Genomic DNA, 13033 nt, shown 5'->3' with positions numbered 1-13033 from the left:
CTCCTGGGTCACACCTACTTGAGACAAGCTGCGCAACGCTGAGAACACATGAAATGTATTGTCCTTTCAAAAGAGCACATTAACTCATTTAGAATAGTTTGTTTTCCACTCCTAAATAACTTACTCATTGTTTCCAAATGCAAAAAAAAAAAAAATCACTGCAGCATTTGCCATATGCATCAAGATTTTTTAATAGCGTCTTCATAGACCTATCTTGAGATGGTGTGTTCTCCTCTTACTTGAAAGAATGAAGAACTACAGTTAGTATTTACAATTTTAACTAACAAGCAAGCACAGCAGGGGTGCTTTTCACTGCCATGAGAGATTGGCAGTACTTTTGAAGAGTCAGTTCAGCCATCTGAAAACTGATATAACCCCGTATCCCCAAAGAGTTAAGAGAACAGAAAAATTAGGGTCTCGGATCAACTGAATTGCTTATCCCAGTACTAATGTATTTACTGAATGACCCCGTATTGGTTTTGAGTGATTTTTTTTCTCTGTTGTTGCTGTCCTTCGTGTCACAGGCTGTTCAATTAGGACTTTGTTTAGCTTTGGAGGTCTCTCCTTTTCAGGGTCAGTGCAGCTTTAATCATAGTCTGGTGAATTCAGCAGGTAGCTCTTTTAATTTCCCAGAATTAGTACTGTGATTCTTGTACCTGACTTTGTTCTAGGTGGTTAATCCAGTCTCTCCCCAGCTTACATGGGCATACCAGTTCTCTTCGCTCTTCATATCACCTTGTAATTAGAATGATGGGAGTATGAGAAAGATCACTAGATGGTGGCAGCCAAGGACGGATGGTTGTAAATGGGACCTGAAATTTTAATGTAATAATTAAAAAAGCACAAAGTTCAAAGTCTGTTCGATCTATTCTGTGAGGCCAGTCTCGGAGAGCTGGAAGCAGTCAGCATGCTGTCCGTTGATGCGGATCTCCTTGGCAGTCCTTTTGGGACTCTTCGAGTCAGCCACAGCTGGGAACTCAGGAATTGTCTTGTCAAAATTCTCCATCTTGATCTGATACTCACCTTTGGCACTGCGGGCTAGCACAGCAGCAAAACGATGGTACAGCATGATTTCTGAGGGGAGGTAGGATGTCCTCCTTTGACACATTTCTCCAGTACCCTCCTGCACAGCTGACAGAAAGATGACCAGCTCGAAATGGTGAGCAGCCTCTCTTTGGAGGAGAGCAGCCAGTGGGCTGGATGGAGTGATAGAGTGATAGTAGGTCAGTGGAAAGGTGAAAAAAGGGCACTCGCCTGAAGTAATGCTGTCTAGGTGGAAGTCAACGCTAGTTTGGTGCAGCTGACCGTTCTCCTGTTCTTGGTAAAGAATAGCAGAAATCTGGACACTCATGAGTGGGCTGGAGCGTGTGTTGGCCACCTGGAACATGAGGTATGGCTTCCCCTCCATGTGTGTCACCACAGCAGAGTGGGTGAAACGGATGGAGAACGCCCGGTTCTTCGGTCGGGCAATCTTTGCCACGAAAGCACCTGTGTCGTGGGAAGGAATGTGGTGAATATGAGCATTGCGCCTGGGTTGGTTGGCTACAGTCACTGAGCTAGGTAAAGCAGTCCAAAGAATCAAAAACAGACTTGAGTGCATGTGGTCTTCCTAGTGTCAGCCTGCGTTGTTTGAAAACTTAGGCTGTTCTCTTACTATGTACTGTAATCAGCAAGAGTACGTAATCTTGGCAAGCTACCACTGGAGAAGATATTTCTTCATGTGCAGTAAACCTGTTTATTTAAAGCTACTGAAATACTTTAAACCTGAAAATTATTTTAAGAAACTTAAAATATCTCCAAATGACTGTCACCCTAATTTTTTTTGTTACATTGGGTACTGGGGGATATTGTTAAAGATGAGTAGAAATCTCATCAAAAATACTTCACCTAGACAAAAATAAACTTTATAACTATTAATCAAAATAAATTGACTTTATACATTTTAATTCCATTGAGAAGAATCTCTCCTCATGGAGAGGTCATGGTATAAGAAGTTATTTAAGAGTGTAAAGTAGGGAGCTACCACAAGTATCAAGCAACGAATAGTGGAACTTTCTAATACAAATCTTGTTACCACCTAATTTATGCCTTTTAGCGAAAGAAATTTAACATTACATAGCTAAAATCTCATTATTCTTTTAGTGACTGATCTTAACTCTTTTTTCTCTTAAATATCACTGATATTTATTTCTGACTTCATTTATTTAATGGCTTCATTAAACCTACTGTAGCTAAAGATTGAATGTGAAAGGTTACCTGTGATGAAGGCTTCCAGCATGAGCCCCAGGACCATCTGTATTGCAAGCAGGGCAATAGCACTAGGACAGTCCCCGCTTGGGAACATAGTTCCGTAACCAATAGTGAGTTGTGTCTCCAGTGAGAAGGAGAAGGCAGCTGTAAAACTGGTGATGTACTTGACACATATAGTGTGGTTGTCAGGTGGAGAATCATGGTCCAACTCCAGGTCCCCATTCATCTCGGCTAGCACATACCAAAGCACTGCAAAGACTAGCCAGTGAATGACAAAAGAAGCGGAAAAGACAAGCATCATCCATCTCCAGCGCATGTCCATTAATATTCCCCATGCATCTCGGAGGTATGCCAGACCTTTTCCTTGGGCACCGTCCATCTGGAGCGTGCTGTGTCCATCCTTTGTGACCATCCTCAGGTATCTTTGGGTCAGGAGGGGAGCACTGGATTTGGTGTTATTGCTCTCTATCATATCTGTTCTCATCTTCTGGAAAAGAGAAAAAAGGAAAATAGTCTGATAGAACGCAGCCTATTTGTATTTTGCCTAATGTTCACAGTTTTTGACACATCAGCAGGGGTTGAAATACCGCAGCCAACAAAGGAGGGCTTATACATTGCAATCCGGAGAAGATTAAATCAGGAGCTTGGAGTGGAATTTACCACTGTTTGTGGTAATACTTTGCTAAAAAAGATTAAGTTTAAAAATCTGACTACTTTTCAAGTTTTCCCTGCTTAGTCATTTATGTAAAACTTGCATACTTTACCTTCCTAAATTTATATTTGAGTCACGTGCTTTAACTATTTGCAGGAGGGGAAGGAGTTAGGCACGTAGTATTTGAGAAGTAATTGATCTGTCTTTTACTGGTTCAGCTCTGTAATGATCAGTTTAATTTTTGTAACTAAAGCAGAGTATAGTAGTTTACCAATATTATTATGAATACTATTAACAATACTACTATGAAAATATATATTGCTGTTTTCTAACATGATTATGTATTTTAGGGGATGCTGTAATTTACCGATCTTCTACCAAAACAGATTTCAATTCAGACTTTTCTAGCTCAAGAAATGACTGCTGCCTGTAACCACTAAGTAGAATTACAGCATTCAAGGCATAGCAGTTTCTGTGAGCCTTGAGTTAATTTCCGGGAGCAGAGGATAGAAGGAACAGGAAACCAATACTGAAAATGCACTGATACACTTTGAAACTTAGTCTGTCAAGGCAGTATATTTTTGTGTCCAAATAGGAAAGGAAAATAGGATAGCAGTTGTATGGGCATTAGGGGGGTGAAAGTAGAATTGGATATTTGGGAAGCAAAATGGATACTTGCATATGTTATGTGTTAGGCTTCATAGTTTAATTTTATATCTCAAAACTTAGCAAACTTGTCAGAGATGCTAAGTATCTTTGAAAAGACACTGGCCACCCAAATCCATAAATTTTATAAATACTAAATATTTAATGTTCACGTGGTACAATTAAAATAAATACAGGTCCATATAAAATAGACATAATGTGCATGACCTACTTAAAAATGGCTGTGAGGATGATTGTTGACAGAATAGAGGAGGATTTTTAAAACATATGTAAGTTCTGGAAGTCATAGTTTTACATAGTATGTTTAATCAAATTTGTACATTTCTCATCAATTTTGACCTTTTTCTGAATTGCAGCTATCTCAGTGTATAATACTTGTGTACGTACGGGCTAGAGGAATTGGATTCACCCCCCAACTCAAGAATGCCATCTTAGTTTTATGTTGAAACATGAGATTTTAATACCCTGAATTTCAGAATGAGTTGATGAAAGGTATAACATGACATAGAATCATAGAGGTTGGAAAAGACCTCCAAGATCATCTGGTCCAGTGATCCCTCTACCACTGATACCACCCACTAAACCATGTCCCTAAGCACCACATCCAACCCCCATAGATTCATTAAGGTTGGAAAAGACTTCCAAGGAAGTCCTCCACATCTGTCATGTGTTCATTGATCCTCTAAACCTGTGGTTTTCGTGACTGTGTACTTCATCTTGATAATAAACTTAAGTAACTATAAAACATTCTTTGGCTTCTACTTATGCTTAATGCATACTCAAGTATGAGGATTACCATCACAACTACTTTAGGTAATATCATTTTTTCCCTTCTGTAGGTTCTCAGAGTCATTCAAATATTTCTACTATCCATGCTGTAGTCAAAGGAGTTAGGGTAGCTGATGGCCTGAGTGGAATCTGATATTTTTTCCACTTTCCTTTCTGTGTGTGTATTCTGTCTATAGTCCATAGCACACAACCCATCTCTTCCCCCCCACATTCTTCTGCATTTGATCTGTGGTGTAGTCAGTCTATAGCTCTCTAAATAAATAACTTCGAGTCTTGCTGCATTGCTATGAAATTTACAGTAGCCCGAGTACAACTTTAAATGTTTCATGTACCAGAAGATTAGTGACTTGGCTGTAAAGCACAGTCCTAATGCTAAGATACAGAACAGCACTGCCTTGAAGGAGCTGGAAAATGGTTGTCTTTAAATAAGAAGTGTGGTGGGGACCATGTGTGGAATGAACTGCGGGCAGTGCCTTGGTTTTATCTTAGAGTGATCAGTGCTTACAAGAAGCACTCCCTTGTTTGAATAGAGGAGAACACTTGCAGAACAAAATGCCTCTGGGTGCAACCTCATATGTTCTTGGAAAAAAAAACAAACTAGTCTGTGTAAATTCTCATGGTATTTTGAAGGGCAGCATCTGCTTCATAGCCTCCATGTAATTTGGGCTTGTAAAACATACGCCAAGATAATGTGAATCTGGTACTGACTGGTTGCTGACAGAATCCTCATTTACAGTGTTAAATAGGTTAAGAGGAAAAGAAAAGCATACTTAATGTAATATGTTTCCTTGGTTACGCTTCAGATCTTCCACGTATCCATGTTAAGGTAACATACTCAAAAGCAGCGGACTTCGCTCTCACAAAATGCTGTCAGTATCGTAGTGTCTCAATTTTGTTGATTAAAGAGCTTTCTAGGGTGGCGGTTAATCACTTAATGTTCACTTAAAGCTCTGAAAAAAACTCTAGTCAGTCTTCATAATCAGGCTTTCTAGGATGTTTTCTGTGGAGGAAGATCGATTACTGATATTTCAAAGGTACTTGGGAAAGAGAACCTCTGTTAGTCTCCAGCACTGCATTTTACAGTGGTACCTTCTTGGTGCTCCTTTAAACTCTGAGCAGGGGCATTGCCCGTGAGGTTAACCAGGTAACTGCTCGGGCCTCATTTGATACAGGCCTCTGATTTTTCTTGCTTAGGACTGCTTAAAATATTAGGTAGCTGATGAGATGGCAGTGATAATATTGGAAGCTTTGCTTCAGAAATTGTTCTTGTTTTTTTTGCAGAAGTTGTTAATGACTTGAAGGACCACAAGTCTGAACTTCTTGGGGTGAAAAATTGCTAAGAAACTGCAAAGAGGCTCCAAGAGCAATACAGTTGGTTCAGAACAAAAGGTGAAAGAACAGCTGCCTTTTGGGAAATAGCTTGTTCAGGCTGCATGATCAGACCTCTGAATTTGCAAAAACAGTCAACTTAATAGTAAATGTAACTTCAGATTTGAACTAGAATTACAGTTTTCTGCATATTTTATTGCTTGTTCATTGTAGTCAAAAATTTAAATATCCTCTCCTCCAATACTGATGAATAAAATTGGGAGGTACAGTTTGGAACACCTGGTCTGATCCAGTCCACTGCACAGCATACTCCTTGATATCCCCATATCAACCCCAGTTTGAAAGCGTGTATGTTTTAGGAAAGATAGGCAACCTTGACTTCTGCAGTGTTTGTTGGGTAATATGTTTTCACTGCTAAATGCGTAGAATTTCCAATCTAAGTTTCTCTAATGTCATCTTTTAACCTTAATGTTGTGCTATTTGTCTGGCTTGGCTTTTCCTTGTTGCTGGCTTGTGAAATTGTGACTTTGGGTTGTTCCTTCTGATAATCCCTCAGTGGAAAGACAGGAACTGTTAAATATGATGTCTAAATTTCTCTTGACCTGCTGACCAGTGCTTAACTTGGATTCAGTGTTGCTAATCCTTTCCAGTCCTAATCTTTTCTAAAATTTCCAGTCTTTTGAAAAATCAGTGGTTATCACCAACTCTAGGGTGTTTGACAATTCTTTTAGTTGGTTTTGTTTTTAAACCTCTTACTTTACTACCAATGTTCCTCATTCTGGATTTTTTTATGCAATCTTGTAAGACAGATCAAGATAAGGTGAGTACTACAGTTTCACGTAGCAGTTAGACAGGTTCTAAACTGACTTGACATGCCACTGATTTATATGTAATAATAATCTCATCTCACAGCTCTATAATATTGTTTGCATTTCTGAAATTTGTGATCCAACAGACCTGTCCTCCTGCACTTCACTTTTCTTATTGAGATCGTTTGTGTTGTGACACTAATTTTGAAGTATTATTGTGGCTTTATTCTACTGCAATGCTTTCCTCATCTTTTAAGCATCCCTTACTTAGCCTTTCTCTTGACAGCAGGAGTTCAGGTGTTACAACTCCAGTAGGATTGGTGGGAACTCATTTGTAGCAGTCTTCATTTTTCTTTGTTTGCCTTCCCAGTTGAAGGCACTGAAAAGTGACACTTTCAGCCTGATTTTATCTTGGTACACCTATTACACAGGCAACCCTTTAAAGGAGCCTGAATACCTCTATGTGGAGCTTTGTCCAGGAGAGACTTTTACAGTGTTACCATACCTGCCCAACTTCCACTCTTCACCAAATCTCTTCCAATTGATGATGGAAGGGATTTGGGGCAGTGTGCTGCTCTGTTACAACAGCAAAGCAGTGAAGAGGACCTGCTGTTGGCTGAGAGTAACTGTAAAACCTGCTTTCAAGTGTAGCAGAATTTGAAGATTTACTAGGACCCAAGTGATACTGGCATGCCCCTTTCGAGAGTGTGTACATTCCCACTTTACTTGACCTGGGTCCAGGTAATCTTGTGCGTGTTTCAGATTTAAACATCTAGTTGCTTGCTGTAAGCTTTGATCATTCAGATGTGTTACTGCCTCTGGATTTTGCAACAGGAACAAACTTAAGTTTACCAGTTTAAGGCACTTTGATGCTATTAAAATCTCAGTATTACTGTTTTTCCAGTGGTTGGCAATCCTTGATGCTTTGATATTAGCATGAGGAAAAGTGTTTTGTTTTTTCTTTTTTCCCCAGTATTGACAACATGACTAGATCATACGGTTTGCATTAGGGGACAATCTTAAAATAGGAGGAAATTCGGTTAGTATAACTACTTTAATTGAAAGTTTATGCTGCAGCTGTTAGTAGGATAGTTAACATTTCAAACATGTTTGTCCTTTAGGTTTTGTAGCTTATACTTCATGTAGATGAATGAGAGTAGTTTGTGACAATCCTTTTTTCGGAGCGGTTTACAGAATTAAGGCAAATTTTCAGGACTTGATACATGTATAAAGAAGTAGTAAAAATGCAAACTTTAATTTGCTGAGCCCAAGTCATGCTTTTCAAAACAAATACCACAAAGTATTGGATGTGAGAGCTTGTTCTTATGACATTCTATGACTGTTTACTACAGAATGCACTAAAAAAAAAAAATGAGATGGGTGAGTAGAGTATGTCTTTATGGCACAGAAAGAAAGATTTCTTAAAGACTTGATTTTTGGGAAGATCTGTAATGTACAATTTATATAATGTTTTTTCACATAGCCTGTTCAAACCTTAATTATTATGAAGTAGCATCTAAACATTAGGCCAACTAGTCTGGCCACCTTTAGAAAAGCAGAAGAACTTGAAACTACTCTGGTTAAACACTTTCATGGTTTTAAAATGCTAATATATATTGAATCCTTCACCAAGAATACTTAATACAAAATGACAATAATAGAGTAAGTTTAGAGTTGAGTGAGGATGTTACTTGATGCAAGGCTGTAGAAGTCAGCTGTTCATTTTTGTGGAACTAGCTGGTTTTGAAGAGCAGTCCTGCACTATGTGATGCGGACTTTCCAATGGCTTGTCTAGAACAACTGAGTTTCTAAGATTTGGGAATTCATACTTGCTCGTATGTGGTTCCCTAAGCGGCAGCGCTAGCTCACAACACCATGTTCACAAGCACAGTCAGAATGCAGCGACTGAAAGTGATCAAAGGCATGAGATGTAATTAGAAATTATAAAAGTGGGCTTGAATAGATGGAGCTTATTTTTTTTTAATTTATGATGGAACTGCAGTTAAATGCTGAGTTGATGAACACAGCAAGAAGAGGAGGAAGATGTTTCCCTATCACTTGTCTGCATAACACCTGCCTACCTTAGCAGTAGGCTGCAGTGCTCCCTTGTTGGCAGAGCAGTGCAGAGTCTTACCAATCCTTCTCATCTTGAAAGCCTTCTGAAAGTGCATTGCATGGTGACTTCGGTTTTGCTGTGTGCTGTTATGTCCATGGTCATCTTAGAGTTTTTTCTTTTTCAGTAGATTTTTTTGGATACGTAATTTGGCAAGTTTTTTTATTTTAGAAATAAAACCGTGCCCTGAGAAGCAACGTCAGTTTCTTTCATTATGCAATGACAGAGTAAATTCTAAATGTATGATAGGAAAAAAAAAAAGTTTTGTGTACTTACCAGTCTTTGAAGGGTTTGCCTGTATGCAGGAGAAGGGGAACACCTGGGCTCCAGAGAAGGGACTGGGCCAGTGCTGGCAAGAAACTTCCTACAAGTGGTTGGTAGAGATCTCCTTCTAAAAAATAAAGAAAATAAATAGGACGGGAAAAAAGGGGGTTTGTATGTCTCCTTCCTCTGTTTATAATGCAGGGGGGTTGGTTTTCATCTGAAGCTGATTCGATTGGTCACTTTGCCTGCAGGGGGGCCAGTTAGCTCTGATCATGTGGAAAAGAATGCTGGTTTGTTAGGAGCATTTCTTTACCCAACACAAACCCTTAGCAGCCAAGGAGAAACCCTCAAACCATTACTTGGAGAAGGGGTGCATTTTCCTCTCCCCTCCTTAATCAAGATCATTATTTAGGTTTGTATAATCTTAAAAGTTTTACTTGAAAGTTCAGAAGGCCAAAATTCCTCTGGAAAATCTGAGTGGGAAAAGCTCTGATGTTGCTGCTCTAAAATACAAACTCTTCTGTGATAGTCTCTTCCTAACCAGTGTCAACTACTGTTTGTTGACGTGAAAAGGGAAACAGTTTCATTGCTGCTTCTCTAGTGCTGCTGCTTCCTCTTCTAATTAAGTCCCAAGCTCCTGAGTGTCAGTGTTTGGTTTTTTTTTGTTTGTTTTTTAAAAAAAAGGCAGAGGCTGCAGCAAATAGTATAGCCTGTGGTCTCCGGAGGGTGTTGCTGAACTGTGTGTATGTGGCTTTAATGCTAGTCAGAAGATGTAGATCTGGCCACTTCTGTTCCACCTCCACATTGCTCCTTTGTGAAAACATGGAATTAATCACAGGATTTTGCTAAAGCCTGGGAATGAAACAATACAGATTAGGTAAGTTGTTGCCTTTAAAGATGTGGTGAAACTGATTCCATGTAGCAAGTGAAACCATTTTCACTTCAGCTTTTCTCTTTCTCTCACTTAAATTGGAACAAGCCGGAAGAGTTCTAAGGAAGATGTTTTAGCTGAAGGAAGGCGTGGAGTGGCCATCATGCTGCAGTACTAAACCTGACTCTGAGGACAACATTGTAATGCAGTTGTATTTCACACTTTTTCCCCCCCTTTGTGAGCTGCTGATGTGAGAGCTTTGATCGAACGTCAGATGTAAGAGGATCTGAGAAACAAAGGCTGTGGTTGTTTGCAGTAAAACTACTGAAGGCCTGCTGGGAAAATTATTAATGTAGACTTTCCTGCTTAGGAAACAAAATCCTCCCTCGTTTTTTCTTTAACCTTCCCCCAACCCTAAATTGCAAAACATTAATACTTTGCTTCATTAGCATGGAACATTTTTAATACATGTTCAGGCACAGCACTGAAAATGGTGATAGGCATGGTGTGACCTTCAGAAGCACTGCAAATAATGTATTCCCACCATGTCAGTAAGCAGCTAGGACAATGTGATGTGATCTGCCCTTGACTCTTCCCTCTATACTCCAGCAAATCAAACTTCCTCTGAAGAAGGCCTCTTATTCACCAGTAGGGTGATGTGGGCATTTTTTTTTAAAGAAGCATTTTCTTAAAATTGTGTTTTGCACTGTAGAAAGCTTATGTCCAGTTGAATGTCTTCTAACCTGATTCAACTGAATATCTTGAAAACAAGGTGATCGTACAGCAGATGAAATAGCTATAGTATTGTTATTTCCAGGTGTGTGTTACAGAACTCAAGTCTTCTGTTAATGTCAATTTAGTGGCTCACGCATACCTGTGCCAGTGGCTAATGATGGTCTTAGTGAAAAAATTGAGTGATATTTGAATTGTATGCTTTTGAGACCTGCTGTTGGGATTGAGAATTTATGGAGGGAGAGAAAATACGGAATGAAAAACTGGCATCAGAATTCCAAATTTCTGTTACTTGATTTGGCTCCAAGTGAGTCACTTCACTATGTGTCTGTTCCTGTATTGTCCCCAGCATGTCAGGTGTTGTCCAAATGAGAAGGTGGCACATCTTTGGAATTGTTATCTTAAGGCCACTTGGGTTTTGCTTCCGTAAATTGAGCTACATAATAATCTAGGCAAAGTTACATGAATGCTTTTAAAAACACAAACTGCAAAAGATTTTTTTTTATCCTATGTCCTATTCTTGCGGAAATGTGTAGTGTGTAGCAGAAAGAGTAGATGAAAATTCAAGTACTCGGTAGACTCAGCTAGTTTTTCCCCTGTTCAGAGGAAATGGCGTCACTGCCATAATTGCTTTCCTGCCTTTTCTCTCTGAACACTGAGCGTGTCGTAGGAAATGTGGCAGGACAGCATGGGGAATGTCAGTTACTTGCTGTTATAGCAGTAAGTTCTCTGTGTGAACATGTTGCTGTGGGATTGTCCCCACATCCCAGTCCTGCTCTTCATGGTTAGTCTCCCTTCCACTCCATGCTGCACAGCTGTAGACTTTTTTTGGCTGAATACCACTGGGCTCTATCTGAAGTTTTCTGTAAACAACATTGCTGGCTTTGTGACAGACTTGAACAGAGGTGCCCTTTTACTGCTCCTTCTCATCAGGAAGTCCAGTCAATTAGTCCAAAGCAAAACCATAGATTGCATTTTAGTTTTTTCATCCTTAAAACATTGCCAAATTCTGACTCTGTAAACTAAGTCATTTCAGCTGAAATGAGTGTTCTCAGATCTAGGAACAGTTTGCGAAGGCAATATAGTAGCACTTGGTACAGAGCTGGTTTCTTGTTTGGTCATGTTCAATATCACGTATAGACTGATCTGTCTTGGCACATATCTTGCTGTCTTTGAATATTGCTTGCTGTGGTGTCTCGGTACCAGGAAACGTAAGTATGTCCCGATACACTGCATTTTCCTTGTTTTCACAGAAGTATGTTGTGTTACCTGATGTAACACACTGGAGTGCTGCTTTGCTTAAAAAGGTTTTTAGAATCACAGGTGATGCCATCCTCACAAACATATAATGCTGAAATGAATTTTTTTCTTAATTGGTAGGATCTCTTACAACTTCCTAAATTAATGTTGCGTTAAATGAGTGTCAGGTAATAGCTGTGAATTCTTCTGAAAAGAATAGATGTCTTTAAAAGTAAGACTTTCAAGACTGAAAATAGCTAATTGAATAACTTTTCTGTTGATAACCCTCAGTGAGGAAAAACAAGCTTGTGTCGTGTGCTGCAGAATAATATGTATAAAATGTTCCTTTTTTCCCAAAAATTCAGAGAAAGAATGAGCCATATTCTTTATCCTCTGTTTCTTAGTCTCACCCAATCTCTTGGATTGCAGTTCTCTCCTGGGCTGCTCTATTGATGATCTCTGTGTATTTTGCTTTCAGACAGTTTGGCTCTGCTGTTGTGTTTTCTATTCAGTGAAGACTTCCTAAATACACTGTTATAAAAACTTTGTTCTCAGAGCACAGCAAGTGCAGAGGTTTTCTTTAGGCAGGCGTTCACGACGCTGAAGGAAATGTGTATCTGGGTTATATTCAGCTTCATAGCTGAGACTGCCTGTTGATACTGATGGTATAGTTCAAATTAGCCCATGTACTTTTTAACCTTTCCTTTACACAGAAACAACATAAGAGTGTGTGCCAGTTACCTTTCTGAGGTCATCGGGTGACTATCAGGGTGGGAAGAATTCTTGTGTCTTCAATTGTTGGGGTGTTTCCTGCCTCTCCTGTTTACTTGCTAGGTCAAGGCCACGCAGCCTTAATAAATAAATTCTTCTAGAAACTTGTTCCTGTAACAGTTAGGAAAGTATTTTGTGTGAACCTGGAATGTGGGAAACTGGAAGAAACTGGAAACATCTTGGGGTTGTGCTCTGATTTAGTTTCACCCGTAGTCTTCCAACACAGCCTCTCCCTGAAAGGGTTTACTGTGAGAACTTTGATCTGAAGAAAGGAAAAGGGTTTTTTGTCAGTGTTTTGAGATGGTGGAGAAGGGTTGTTGGTTATTTTCAAGCATACTGCAAGGTCCAAAGGCAGTGTTTTGTTTTTCTGTCTCCAGAATGCAATATCGTTATATATGAAAAACTTCTGAATTCTTCTAAATGGACACTCTGTAAGCCATAGCATTTTCGGTTCTTTGTATTTCCTGTTCTTCACATGCAGCTTTTTCAGTTGATGGAAAAAATGAGTGAACAATTTCTGGCCCTTCCTAAATTAAATTATTTAAAAT

General features: G+C 39.3%; 2 protein-coding genes across 11 annotated transcripts in view; one reads left to right on the top strand and one right to left on the bottom strand.

Moving 5' to 3' along the window:
* The window catches only part of GIGYF2 (GRB10 interacting GYF protein 2), a 78543-nt gene that overhangs the window by 36741 nt on the left and 28769 nt on the right, over positions 1 to 13033 (top strand). The gene's annotated exons all lie outside the window — the stretch shown is intronic.
* Positions 866 to 2734, bottom strand: KCNJ13 (potassium inwardly rectifying channel subfamily J member 13; the record flags this gene model as incomplete). The annotated part of the gene is made up of 2 exons (XM_084292085.1): positions 866 to 1488; positions 2257 to 2734. The coding sequence occupies 2 exons, from the start codon at positions 2732 to 2734 to the stop codon at positions 866 to 868; spliced, it is 1101 nt and encodes a 366-aa protein (XP_084148211.1).

Source organism: Netta rufina (assembly GCF_964035555.1).
Source record: "Netta rufina genome assembly, chromosome: 9".
Lineage (NCBI taxonomy): Eukaryota > Metazoa > Chordata > Aves > Anseriformes > Anatidae > Netta > Netta rufina.
The sequence above is the reverse complement of the archived record's forward strand: the minus strand, read 5'-3'. Positions and strand labels throughout refer to the sequence as shown.